Below are 14,017 nucleotides of genomic sequence, written 5' to 3'. Positions count from 1 at the left end.
TTAATATTTGATCTTTTAATGATTCCAAAGTTATCTCGGTAAGTCCATCACGATTTCTTATGCATTTGAAGCCGATCAAAACTGTCTTCATGATTAAGGGTACCGGAGCAGTCAATATACTAGGCTGGCAAGTGCCAAAACTAACAGTGAAAAGTCCGTGATACGTTCAGAAATTTATCAAACGGTGAAGGCCACTGGCGTCTTGCCATTACAATCCCTAATCCACTTTATATACTTACCAGGTCCGATAAAACAAATTATTTTAATTTTTGGCGCCCTTCTTTTCTTAGAATGCAATAATTTATTAACTTTAAAGCATTGAATCTTAATCCGACTTAAGTCTCCAATGACAAGTTATTTCTCTAAAGTATACATATGTACATACAAACATTCATATGTAAGTATCTACTCAGCTGAGATATTCTATCCACCTCATTTTCTGATTGTTCAATATCCTTCAAAAGAGAGAGAATTTATGAACGAAATATCAAAGAACGTGACATTATACTGTGAACGTATAGTTAAGCAAATTTTAGTCACCTCGAGAATAATTTATTTTGGAAGGTATGAGCGACGTTATAAACACGATTATTCTACATTTTTATTTGTAATTTTAGCTGGGATTCAAGCCCTTGATCGACAGAATAGCATTTGCGCACTTAACTAATCCAACTACTGCGATCGACTGTAAGTACTCGTAGTACTGTGTATAATTGTAATTATTATGTGTTTGATAGTAAACGAGATTTTCTAAATGATTAATAGTAATTACTCTGTAAGTTCTGATCAATACTTGTTAAGTTTACCATTTGAACGTTTCATAAGTAGAACTCTACTACAAGGTAAACATAAGGTGAGTTATACTAATGGGAGTGGATTAACAAAAGTTCGCCATTATAAAATACGGTTTCGGTTGATAATGCGTTGACAAACTCTTTCAAATGCTGGTACATAACCTAAGTATACCCTAAACAAGGTACATAAGTATATTAAATGTGCTACGAAGTTTGTAACCTCCAGAAGGAAACGTCGGATACCCTATAAAATATGTGCATCTATAAATTACTAGTATTACGGGCTTATGTTCAGTTACAACAGTTGCGCGATTGCTAAATTCTGTTTGTAATAAGATAAACAAGATAGAAACAACTTATCAGTTCTTCCTCGGCTGTACAGCTACACTGAGATTAAGACAGAAAACGAAATTACTCGCCTAAGCAATTGGTGATACCTGGGATTTGTTGAATCTCGAAACCTAACCCAACTGAGTCATCATATACAAACCACTTTGCATCTATTGGATCAACTATTATATGTATATATTGGCAATTATTTATTTTACAACTAAATTCATACAGGTTGACATTTTTTCAACAAACCGAATTTTAGTTTGTTTCGACGAACGAAAAACGTGTGAATATGCAAGCGCGTCTCTACTACTGAACTTCGTCGGGAATATACTTTATAGTACTTTATTCGGAGATGCCATCACGTCAACATCAATCGCATTAGTTGAACACACGTTAACAGCATACATCGCAATTTCAATATCAGTCGTTACAACAATTCAAAATTAAAATAAATTTTTTTTGCTATCAATACCACTTCGCTGTTAGTAGATGGACCTGCTGCTAGTGATGCGCCTGGTAGCTTAAAGATTTTATCAACTACCGCTTGAAACGTCAATTGACGTATCTTCGCACGCACATCTACTTAACTACAAGCGACGAGAAGCTGACCGATACTTCTGCTGAAAGCGCCGACAGGTAAGCGGTGGAGGTGTCGGTTATGCGCGCGAAAAAAGCTGCGACAATTTAATAAGAGAATTAACTGCGGGTAATTTCAAACATGAAAACTTAGTAGCTCACAGCTTAGGGCGGATATTTTTAAATTTTGTGTTTTTTGCCTCTACAATTCTAAATTGTTTCTTACTGATTTTTATTGTTTTGCTCACTGTTTTCTAGCTGCGTTTCCTTTTATTAAATTCAAATACTTCATATGTACATACATAAGTACATGTGCACAATCTATTGTACGTATCGTATGGGGAGTTTTGTTTATTTTCAAACGAACAAATAATGGTTCTGCGAAGTACTTGAACAATCGGCTGCGTTAGTTGTTAGCTAACTTTAAGAGTGAACGCCAAATAGTCGTGTTGTAAAAACCCAGCTTTTTTAGCATTATTCTAAACTGAATAGAGTTTTCGTGTAAAGCAGCCGTAAATTGTCTTGTGATTGGATAAATCCCGTACAATGAGTGCGCAGCTTTCGGCAACGGGGACAGGATCGATCTGTATATTATTATTATTGTTTGCTGTCGTGTTATTGCCGCGAAATGTCAAAGGTGTGTCTACTAAGTCGTTATCTTGTAGAAGATAAATGTGATTAATAATGTAATACAATATTAATTACAAATAATATAAATTCACGGAGCAAGCGAGGTAAATGTGGTCTTTAAGGGCGTAAGCAATCTAATTACACAAAAAGCAAGAAAAGGTGAAGTACAAATGGAGAATTTGCCATAAAAGGAATGAATGAAGACATTCACTGAAAATTCAAAGAAAACATTTTTATTGTCTATCGGTTCAATGCGGAGATTTTTCTGATATCAGTTTGACAAATTAAGCGCGAACATATGCCCATTTTTAAGCTTTTGCAACATGTTCATACAGTGTATATATAATAGGTTTTTACTTACCAGTTATTTGTAACACTTAAAAGTTATCAATATACATACTTACATACATATACTAGTGTAGTCACAGCCAAAAACGAGTTTAAGAGCTTCATAGGGAATCGGTGCCTTTAGATGAAATCTAATATTTGAGGAACTACTCAACCAGTGGCTTTGGAGCTAAATCCCGTCTGAAAACTATCGAAATCGGACCACAATTTTAATGAAAATATCAGTCAATCTGTGAGATATATTTTTGAAATGCATAGAGCATCTTTTCCCGATTATAGTGTGTCCTTTTATCAAAAATTAGTAAAATACGTCCCCTAGCTCCCATTTACCTAATATAAGAAAATACTATAAAGACTTGTTTTCAGTTTGTTGTGAGATGTGCACACTAAACCTATTAGAGAGCAGGCTCACGACCACTGGCATTGTGGGCGTGGTGATTCACCCATCTGCAATAACAAACTTCTTATGGTGCCAAAAAAAATGTGTCATGAAGACATCTCAATTTCGTTTGCACGGACAGACGGACGGACAGATAGTCTGTATTATGTGTATATTGGTTGTACAGGTCGCACCCTATAGCTGAATACATCCAAATTGGTTTTTGTTTAAAGTTAAAATTTGTTATCTTATTATCATATCAATATTTTATGCAATTCAAAAGTATTATGATATAAGTATTCATAGATGAAATGAGATTAAGATGAAGACGACTGTGTTAAGTCTCCCTGGTTTATCTATCAGTATGATGTGCGAACTTGGACAATATCCGAAACTAAAAATTGAGTCTGAGTCTCTAAGTTTTTGGATTCAGCTCTTTTATGGCCATCTAATTTCAAAAGTTGAAATCTTTATACACAAGAGAAAATTTTTAGAAATGTCGGGAATTGGCTCCTTGAAATCGTTTTTTTTTTTTGGCAGTTAGGTTGAAATAACTTGTGTGGTGTACTGTTTTCGTTTTTTCTCTTAGCACAAGCGAATAAGGTTTCACCGAAATTGGATTTTGACGAAGTGGAAAATAAAAACAGCTCGGATGTGCCAATAGTGACTGGCACGGGACAAGGTGGTAGTCAAAATAGAAGTGGGAAAGAAGAGGGCGGAAGGGACATTGATATAACAACCAATACCAACAGCGGCGGCAGCAGTGGAAATGGTAAATCCGGTCCAAAAATTCATGGTGTGCGAGTGACTGTCGATACAGGTGACACACGAAAATCCAAGGGTAAATTAATTTATATTATACATTAACAATTTAGAAACATCGTTTAAAGTTATTTACTAAAAAACGCCAATTAGAGAACACAGAGAGCGTAGAAATAACTGATGTGGGAAAGCACAAGAAGCGCGTCGGCATACATACGGATATAACATTTGAAATATCAACAGATGGAGATAGTGACGGTAATGCGACAAGTGCAGCGCAAGATGGCGATAAAGGTGATTATAAAGACAATTTGTTTTTAACATTAATAATATGATTTCTCTAGAGGATGCCAGTGTGCCAATTTTTAAAGGACGGAGTCGTCCTACGCAAAAGACGCGAAAGCCGTATGATCCCAAAAACCAATGGAATCCTAATTTCTCTTCGGAGCGACGTAGCTACGAAGGCGGAAGTCGTGCGACAGGCCCAGCTTACTACTACCCACAATACTACCCAAATAATGTGCCCGTCTACGTAGCTACTGGCAATGGACGTGGAGGCGGTGGTGGTACTGGATACAGGCGAGGAGATGGCTGGAATAGTTATGTGCCCTCTTCTAGTATATGGACGACTGAACGTAGTTACAGCGAACAATATAGACCCAATACAGTGGCTGGTCAAAGAACGTCTAGCTGGAAACCCTGCTACTGCATGACCTCTGCTGTGGATAATCGAAGGCGGCGAGAGAATACGCATGGAATAAAGGAAGCTCTACAACCTACAATTACAGTTCATAACGACGTAGATGCGAAATTGGAGAAACCCTTTTCAAGCAATTAATTCCATAAATTTCGTAATCACGTAAAGTGTAATTGATAAGTATATGTATGTATGAATAATTTTATCTTACAGATTTTCGTTTATTTTCGAAAGTGTATTTTATATGTTTACATTGAATTAAAAAAAAAGAACGCAGATTAGCTTAGCGTAAAAGAACACATAAAAGTATTTAAACTGTACAACTGGAGTCATGTTTATGTATGAAGACTGTAGCTGCTGACTTTGCCGTTGTCATCGAGTGTTGTCGTGGCTGCCTTGTAGCCGGCGCGCTTGCCGTTGATGTCGTAGTTCTCGCTTTCGCCAGTTGAGAGCTCTTTGAAATTATTTACTTGGCCATCGGGACCTAACTGTTTGTGCAAAAACGTGAAATAATATATGATTGAACGCTCATCTCTGAAGTAAGGCAATTCTTACCTCTGATTGTGACGACCACTTCGAAGCCCTTTCCCAAGATTTAGTTTTAAAACCACCACCTGAAAGACCGGAATTGCTACCATAACCTGCTGACAAGTCAGCCAACTGACTACCGCCAGAGCGTACGCCACCATAGCCTATATCTTGGGCTTGCGCTTTAGCCAAACGCTCGGATTCGGCAATGTAATTATGCAAGCCTGAAGAACCTGCACCAGCAGATATACCTGAGTTTGCTCCGAATGTAGAATCTGCGCCGAAACTTGTACCGAATTTAGAGTTAAAGCTAGATTCAGTACCAAATTGCGAGCCAAACTTGGATTGTGCGCCAAAGCCACTGCCAAAACCAGCACCCTGGGTAAGCGCAGCATTGCTGACCGCACCAAATCCACTACTAGCACCATGTTGCGCTCCGAATTGGCTTTGAGCACCAAATCCATGTTGAGCGCTGTAACCGCTCTGAGCACCGAAACCACTTTGGGCACCAAAATGACTTTGGGAACCAAAACCAGTATTGGCAGCTGTTAGAGCACTTGAACCTAAAATATGTTATGGATTGATTAGAGCAAAACTTTTTAGAATAAATTATATTGTTTTTGAAACTTACCGAGGCTACCGTAGGCTGTTTGACCTGCAGTCAATGCACCACTTAACAGATTGTTTAATTGCGAAGCTGTATTTGAAGCAGCAGAGTGTTGAACGTAAGATGAGTGGGTGCCACCAACAGATGGTATAACAACTTGTGGTTGGGCTGAAGTGGTTACTTTACGATACTTAACATACGATTCATGACCTGAAGGTGCAATAATTTGAACAGGTGCAGCTTGTTGGATACGTTCCTCTTTAATGGTTACATATTTCTCGGAGCCACCAGATGGTGCGGTGTATTGAATTAGAGGCACAGCTTGGCTTTGCACGCGTCTTTCTTCATGGTGAACATAGTTCTCAGCACCACCACTGGGTACAGTGTACTGAATAACAGGTTGGGCAGCAACACGACGTTCTTCGTGGCGATAGTAGTTTTCAGAGCCACCAGTTGGTGCAGTGTATTGGATAACAGGTTGGCTTTGTGTGCGACGTTCCTCATGGTGTACATAGCTTTCGTGGCCACCCGATGGCGCATATGTAACAATTGGTGTTGCAGTTTGCGATTGTACACGACGTTCCTCGTGGTGCACATAGTTTTCAGAGCCACCAACAGGTGCGGTATAAGTAATGATAGGTTGACTTTCAGTTCGGCGTTCTTCATGATGGATTAAGCTGTCATGACCACTGAAGCCACTTCCCGAAGCGACGACTTCAGGTATGACTTGCTGATGCACATTTTCAGTTTGTTCGGAAAAACTACTTGATGCACCACCTGAGACAGGTATTACAACAGAAGCTCCGTTACTGGCTCCGCTGGCAAAATTTGAGTTAGCGCCGAATGATGAAGAGCTACCAAAGTTCGCTGAGTGACTTGCGCCGAATGAGGCAGCGCTGTTACTTGACGCACCGAAAGATGAAGCACTTGCCAATTCTGCGGCCGAAAGCGCTGATAGACCAGCTGAGCTTTGAAGACCAGAATAACCACCGCTACCATAACCACTGCTTCCATAGCCGCTGTTACCACCCGAAAGTCCGACAGTGCCCACACCACCATAAGAGCTGACCTCTTCAAAGGAAGCATGATGTTGACTACGAAGGAAATTTAATGTGTTATTGATTATAAACATTTTTTTTTAAATATATTTTTAAACCTTAGAAGTCACATTATGTTTGTAAAATTCAGTAGACAAATAAAAAAGAATTGTTAAGCGATATACTCGCTAGAAAATACTTTGTACAAGTAAAAGCTATTCTAAGATTTTAGATGTCGAGTTGATTAAATAGAAACTTACCCATCGAATCCGGTAGCTGCGTCACCTAATTTTTGTTTAGCCTCTTGAACGGTTTGTTGGTGTTGACTATAGTGTCTAAAGGCGAGAAGACAAGTATTTTAATATTCATGTTTGTTTAATTTTTATTTAACATTAGTATAACAATTTAGCAAAACCGATATTTTAGTTTAGAAAATTTTGTACCAAGCCAATTAGGAATACAGATTATCATGACTAAATGATTCCTTTATTGTTTAGGTACTTACAATTTGTGGAAATCACGCCTTGAAAAGGAATAAAGAGATTCAAATAAATACATTTTATTAAATTATTTTTAAGAAAAATGTTAACATAGATATATTTTTTTAAATAAAGTATTTGCTTGAATTTAAGAATATGTGTGTAATTTTACCTGTTCTCGAGCTCTTCTGAAAAAAAAGAAAATTCATTGTAATATTTTTAATTGCTTCACATTTCATAAATTTAAATATAAATATAAAATAATGTTAAAAACTTTTGATTACAAGGTAGGTAGGTTTGTAAAAATCCAACAAGGAAACTAAAACGATCTATTCGCAATTCATTTACAAATGAATTTAGTGGGCTGAATGTTTCAAGTTTAGAAAGTTGATAAGCAAAGAAATAACCTTTTCCACGAGAGCTAACTCGAAGAGTTAATTAAGAGTTATAATGAAAACTAATATAAAACTATAAAAATGTATTGTATTTGTTTTGACCGATAGACCGTTTTGCAGTCACTGATCATGTCAAGAACTTTTCTTATTTATTTTTAAGTAAAAATATGTCAACAACTATAGATTCGAAGAGGTTAACTATGAAACGACTTTAATTGTGTAGATTCGAAAACTACACAGTTTTATATCTAAAAGCTAAGATCTGAAGAGATAACCCATGTTAATTGTATATAGATCGGAAGAGGGCGCGATAGCAAAAAGCTTTGGGAGATCTTGGAGTATTGTAGATGATGGTTGCGGATGATTTCTTAACCAATTGATTACATTTATGGTTGATAAAACTTAAAAAATGTGTTCAAAACGCTCACCTCTAAACTAAAAGTTAGTCCAAGGATTATATTTGAAAACTATGTACATATGTATGAATACGGGCTGAAAAGTCTTTGGCCGAAAGATTCAACGGCAACTAAAAATGTTTTTTTTTGTCTTAAAATACTGTGAAAGTGTCATGATATGTCATCTAATCGTTTTCGAGTTATTACTCTCGACCTTAAGCCATCTCTGCTATTTTTGTTTACAATGGGGAAAAGGGAGTTTCGTTTTTTATAAAAGATTGTTTCCTGATAAAAAAATTTATGGTTTATTTTTTATTCTCTATATCTAGACTGAAATAGCGGCTAGTAGAAATAGGATTTCACTCAAATTCCTTATTTGTTTGAGATGAAATACCCTCACAACAAAGGCATTACTATAGCTAGAGATTATGTCGAAGAATAAAGCTTAAACAACTATATTCCATTTCTTTGTCAAGGACTTTTCGGCTTATGTAGTATACTCGTATGTCGATAATGTGGAGTTAGGTGTTTTAAGCTATATGAATAAAATTTTGCTTTGTATTTGATATTTTATAATGTTTTAAGTATATTATGTTAATAATAATAAAATAATATAAAATCACAACTGGCCCATTTAAGGCAGTAAAATTTCTTTCTATCTTTAATGTAGCGTCGCTTAGAAGATAGAGATAGATTAAACAAACTAATTTGTTGCATAATCATTGATGAGCACATACATACAAATGTATGTATGTAGATATGTATGCTTAACTAATGCAAAACAAAAAATATAGTATATACATATGTATGTATATAAACGCGTCTACGGACCAATGTACGTCCGGCATTACAGCATCAATGAGATTGTCTGCCAAGGTCAAAAGTTATCAGTAATCGAAACGAAAATGACACGACATTTAAATGCTTTGCATACGTATGGACGTAAGCTTACGTATGCACATATGTATATTTTTTTGAGTTTAAAAGAATATTTTTACTCGTAGAATGCATTTTAATAAAAGAACATTTATATGTGCACCATGGAACTGTGACTGTAGCTTAGTTTTTCGAGACAATCATTGTAGCGTACCGTCCTACTGCTCTTTAATTGTGGACTACAGGGATAATAATAATTCATTGAACTTTTGAAAGCAATTAGACTTGAATTCATTGAATACTTATAATACAATTTTGGATCAATCCCCCGGAGAAATATCTGTAGGATTTGGAAAAACTATATATTAAATAAAAAATGGTGCAAAAGAATTCAACTTTCATTATTCGACAAAAGAGTGAAATGATAACAATCATTTTTAGCGTCTTATTAACTTATATTATATGTAGGTCATATACATAATTTGCTTCATACAAGAGATATTGATATTCAAATCAAGCTAGTTAACTCAAATGAGATATACTGTGCATGTACATACATATGTGATATAAAATCAACCAAAGCGGCTCAATTAAATATATGCGGTATATGAAAAAAAAAAAATTAATCAATCAAACGAAAATCACTTATCCAATTAATTTCTTTAAAATATCTCATATGTAGTTGGACAAACATAAACGGCCTAAAGTCAGTGGTCAGCTGAAGTAGGAAATCATTATTATATATTTGATGTATTATGGGCTAGTAGCAGGCTGTTGGTGATTACATTAGCTTGTGACATTACTCAAGTATGTATATTAGAGAACATGTTTCCACGCAATTTTATGAAAAAAACATAAACACTGATCGGCATATGCGACATAAAGTCTGCTAGAGCAGCGAAAATTATTACAGTATCCCCTGCTTAATTGACTCCGGTCAATAGATTTTCCCGCTTGTTTGAATCACTTGTACGGTCAAAAATATATTGTATACAAAATACGTGTAAATTTTCCCGTATGATTGAACCCGCTTAATTGGTTTCTCCGCATAATTGGTCAAAAATATGTGGCATTGAAAGAAATATACCATCAATTTCCACCGGTAAATTGCTTTGGTTAAAAAAATAGTCTGGCATGCCGCACATAAGGCCACCGTCACTAAGTATTAAAATACATACAAGGACTTTAAAGATATTTTTATTCAGAAAACAAGCATTTATGTGAATTAAGGAATATGGAATCGCGTGTTATTTCGCGTAGATTGAACAATATACAAACAAAATATTCCAGATGTAAGCAAGGCTGTCTTTTGATTTGAATGCAGGTGCTGCATATAAACAATACTATGCACTACTTTGTTAATAGTTTTTTTTTTTTTTTTTTTTTTTGGTTTTTGTTATAACAATGAACTCTAAATACCATAACGTTTATAAGTGCATTGTCTTGTTTTTTGCACTCTATTTTTTACGTTAAAAGTGAAATATATTATTTAAATATCTTTCCCAAAAACTAAATAAATACTTAAAGTGCACATATGATTTTTATACTCTCGCAACCTGTTGCTACAGAGTATAATAGTTTTGTTCACCTAACGGTTGTTTGTATCAAAATTGAGATATCTCTATGAAACTTTGTAGACATGTTTCTTGGTGCCGTGAGACGGTTGGTATTGCAGATGGGCGTAATCGGACCACTGTCACGCCCACAAAACGCCATTAATCAAAAACAAATAAATTGCCATAACTAAGCTCCGCAATAAGATACAAGACTGTTATTTGGTACACAGTATCACATTAGGGAGGGGCATCTGCAGTTAAATTTTTTTTTTTAAGTGGGCGTGGTCCCGCCTCTAATAGGTTTAATGTGCATATATGTTCAAAATTAGACAGTGGGCGTGGCACAGCCCACTTTTAGGTGAAAACCCATATATTGAGATCTGATTAACCGATTTCAACCAAATTCGGTGCATAACGTTCTTTTTATGTTTCTATGTCATAGTGCGAAAATGGGAGAAATCGGACTACAACCACGCCTACTTCCCATATAACACCATTTTAAATTCCATCTGACTCTTTCACTTTCCACTATGAAAATCAGGCAACAATGACTGTATCGGGATAAAACTTTGCGTGAATAATGCGATTAAAGTATGCCACTTTGTGGCCAAAAATTGTCCAAATCGAACCAAAACTGAAAAAGAATTGTGCAATTTTTGAAGTGCAGTTATCCGGGGGATACTTTATATATATTACTCGTATTTGGTAGCCAGGGTAATTTGTTAACCAATTTAACAGATTTTCTGCATTAAACTATAATATATCCTATATTAGACGTTAAGTAACTTCTGCTAAGGTATCTTACATATTGACCAATATATACAAGTACGGCAAAAAGCAAACCGAATGTTTGAAATTCTTATATTGGGTATATGGGGGCTTGGGGTAGTATTTACTTTATTTTTGGCACAATAGTACATTATTATCTAGAAAAGATTTACTCAGAATTTCAATAATATATCTCACAGATTGACCGATATTTTCGGTATGATAAAACAGCCGTAGGCTCTAGGGTCCACATATTCAATATCTAGGTGCTTAACGCTTATAGACCGATTTTGACAATTTTTAGACTTGAGATGGCATTAAGGCCACAAATAGTGTCAACGTTACATTCCGTTTATATTTATTCATGCTTGACTTTAAACATAACAGTTATATGGGGAATGGACGGGGTTATAGTCCGATTTCACTCATTTTTACTCTGACGGAAAATATTTATCCTGAGCAAATTCGCCTGATTTAGCTTCAGTGATTTGAGAGATATGTACATATGTATATTAAAACTATAAGACGGCCACGCCCCTTTTTTAAAACTTTCCAGGCACATTTGCCTACCCTAAAGCAACTATTTTATTTTTTAAGTTGGTTCATCAAAGAAAATAAGTGAATTAGATGTTACCGCATACAATTGTATTTTCAAACGATATTTGTAATGTAAATTTCAATTATCATTATTAATTTCAATACCTCATTGAAATATCTCCAGCTTCCAGCCATGAAATGAGCTCCTTTAACCTAGTTTTATTATTATTATTTTACAGCAGGATAATAACCCCCTCTTCATATCATCATTACATCTACTTAGAATAACATATGTATGTATTATTCTTCATTTGACCCAATCCTGTCGAAGTGACTCGTATCATTTTTTGGAATGCCATGCTATTACTAGTAATCCTATTTCTAGTAATTCAAAGTTCCAAAAAAGTACTTTTAAGCATAAATTCCTATTCAACGAATTTTATTGTAAAAATTTTATTTTTCTTAACTCTCGATCGTAACTTTCTTACTCTTCGAAATATGTTGTTTTTTATAAAACAAAAAATTGTAATAAAGCAAACGATTCGGGGCCGGAGCTTCACCAATTTGTATTTAGTTAATTTACCTGCAGCGACCACGCAGACGCCGATTGCCAAAACAATGGCTGTGAATATCTTCATCTTTGTGTTTACACAATACAATTAACTTTTCACTTTTTATAAAATCTTCAGGTACTCCAACGTCTGCTCAACGTCGCAAACTTTTCATTAATGAAATTGAAAAGTGAATGTTATAAAGATTTACGCCATAATTCTCGGAAATCTTCTCAAGCTTTTTATACGCACGTATGTATGTACGTATGCTGGTGTGAGTATTTTCAGCAGAATTTGGAACAGTGTTCTGATAAGGAACTCGGTCGTGTTGTGTTGGAAATAGAGCGGATCGCATTGTTGGCCACAATAGGCACATACATATATTTACATATGTATATTTATATATTCTATATACAAATATTTATATATGTACTAGTAAGATCCCACCACGCGTTGCTGTGGCTAGGGTATACATACATACATACATATTATAATAAACTATTCAATACATTGAAAATATTATTTACGAATAAAGGCGAAAACGGTTTAAGAATCCAAACAATTGTAGTACTTATGGTTTAATCTTGTAAATGATTCATACCAAAATTTGTCAATTGGACAAATATTGAATTATCCCTTTGGCATTTTACTGAAAATTTTATGTTATTTTAAAAACATGCTGTTGTTTAGAAATTTATTATATTATTTATTTATGAATTGTTGAATAAAATGTTAACATTAATAAGATATAAACTTCTCTTTCTTTTATGTTGGAACAAACTGAACACAGTGCATTAAATTTTACTAAAATCGTAATATATAGAAATAGATATATACATACATACATATGTATGTATGAGTATGTAATCAAGTACGGCTTTGAACGATGAAACTGAAATTAATTAATACCTTTTGACCTAGAACAAAAAACCTCCATCGAAGATAATAAATATTCATCTCAGCGACTATAGAGTACTGAATTGCCTATATACTTACATACTTGCATGTGCATGTATTATGGAATATTATTATTGTATAGTAGCGCACTTATACCTAAGTAGAGATGTTTATACATATACATATATACATACATACTTGTACATATGTATATGGCAATGATTATATTTTAATCTGTTTACGTATACATATTTATTTAATATTCCAGTCATCTGAACGTTAAGTGCAAGGAGAAATCTATTTATTGCCACTCTCATCCTTCATAACAAATTATTAGTTTTATATTAAAAACGTCTATAAATGAATTAGTTTCGGAGTTTTATAAAATAATGGATAAACTGTGATGATCACATTCCTGAACAAAATCTAAAAATCCTGTAAACGATTGAGTAGGCTCCATAGTTCTGAAGATCCTGTGCAAGAAGTTTTTTAACGCCAATAATAATCCAGAATTATTCTGATTTTCGAAAAAACTGAAATGTAATCTTTGGTACCTAATCAATACAAACACATAGAGTAAAGTTGTTCGCAGTAATCCTAATAGTATATTTAAATTAATTGCATATTTGTTGATTTGTTCAAGCCCATTCTCATATTAATTGCATTCTAGTAATTTCAATTCGAATGGCTGTAATTAAAAGCCTGATGGTAAATCTAGTTTAAGTAACGACCTTATATAAAGTCATTAACAAGACTATCTTTGAACACAAAGACTCTGTTTCCGGTTCGATAAAAGTATAACTTTTGTCGAAAACAGCGAATTGAATAAGGAGAACAATATACACATAGTATATGTATCTCAACATTTT

General features: G+C 34.6%; 2 protein-coding genes across 5 annotated transcripts; one reads left to right on the top strand and one right to left on the bottom strand.

Moving 5' to 3' along the window:
- The first annotated feature begins 2,108 nt into the window (after positions 1-2,108).
- LOC106625316 (uncharacterized) lies at positions 2,109-4,828 on the top strand. The gene is made up of 4 exons (XM_036376396.2): positions 2,109-2,343; positions 3,653-3,904; positions 3,979-4,119; positions 4,170-4,828. The coding sequence occupies exons 1-4, from the start codon at positions 2,253-2,255 to the stop codon at positions 4,661-4,663; spliced, it is 978 nt and encodes a 325-aa protein (XP_036232289.2). The 5' UTR covers positions 2,109-2,252; the 3' UTR covers positions 4,664-4,828.
- Positions 4,714-12,453, bottom strand: fon (fondue). Of its 4 annotated transcripts, none has more exons than XM_014245143.3 (7): positions 12,284-12,453; positions 7,346-7,358; positions 7,200-7,217; positions 6,955-7,029; positions 5,682-6,751; positions 5,078-5,613; positions 4,714-5,010 (listed from the first exon to the last, which is right to left on the bottom strand). In XM_014245143.3, the coding sequence occupies exons 1-7, from the start codon at positions 12,336-12,338 to the stop codon at positions 4,858-4,860; spliced, it is 1,920 nt and encodes a 639-aa protein (XP_014100618.2). In that variant the 5' UTR covers positions 12,339-12,453; the 3' UTR covers positions 4,714-4,857. The 4 variants fall into 4 exon arrangements, with proteins under 4 accessions (XP_014100618.2, XP_014100617.2, XP_036232287.2 ...); XM_014245142.3 differs by having other exon boundaries at positions 7,346-7,361; positions 12,284-12,452; XM_036376394.2 differs by lacking the exon at positions 7,200-7,217 and having other exon boundaries at positions 7,346-7,361; positions 12,284-12,452.
- Positions 12,454-14,017: the final 1,564 nt, after the last annotated feature.

This window comes from Bactrocera oleae, chromosome 3 (genome assembly GCF_042242935.1).
Source record: "Bactrocera oleae isolate idBacOlea1 chromosome 3, idBacOlea1, whole genome shotgun sequence".
NCBI lineage: Eukaryota > Metazoa > Arthropoda > Insecta > Diptera > Tephritidae > Bactrocera > Bactrocera oleae.
This window is presented reverse-complemented; position numbering and strand designations above follow the sequence as displayed.

Bases quoted from the DNA above. Each gene is read 5' to 3' on its own strand.
- fon (XM_014245142.3), bottom strand. From the start codon at position 12,338: ATGAAGATATTCACAGCCATTGTTTTGGCAATCGGCGTCTGCGTGGTC. The intron at 6,752-6,954 runs GTAAGTTTCTAT...TTTCCTTCGTAG, and splicing joins GCAGCTACCGGATTCGATGG to TCAACATCATGCTTCCTTTG. The intron at 5,011-5,077 runs GTAAGAATTGCC...TTGCACAAACAG, and splicing joins AGTGGTCGTCACAATCAGAG to TTAGGTCCCGATGGCCAAGT.
- LOC106625316 (XM_036376396.2), top strand. From the start codon at position 2,253: ATGAGTGCGCAGCTTTCGGCAACGGGGACAGGATCGATCTGTATATTA. The intron at 3,905-3,978 runs GTAAATTAATTT...AACGCCAATTAG, and splicing joins TGACACACGAAAATCCAAGG to AGAACACAGAGAGCGTAGAA. The intron at 4,120-4,169 runs GTGATTATAAAG...TGATTTCTCTAG, and splicing joins AGCGCAAGATGGCGATAAAG to AGGATGCCAGTGTGCCAATT.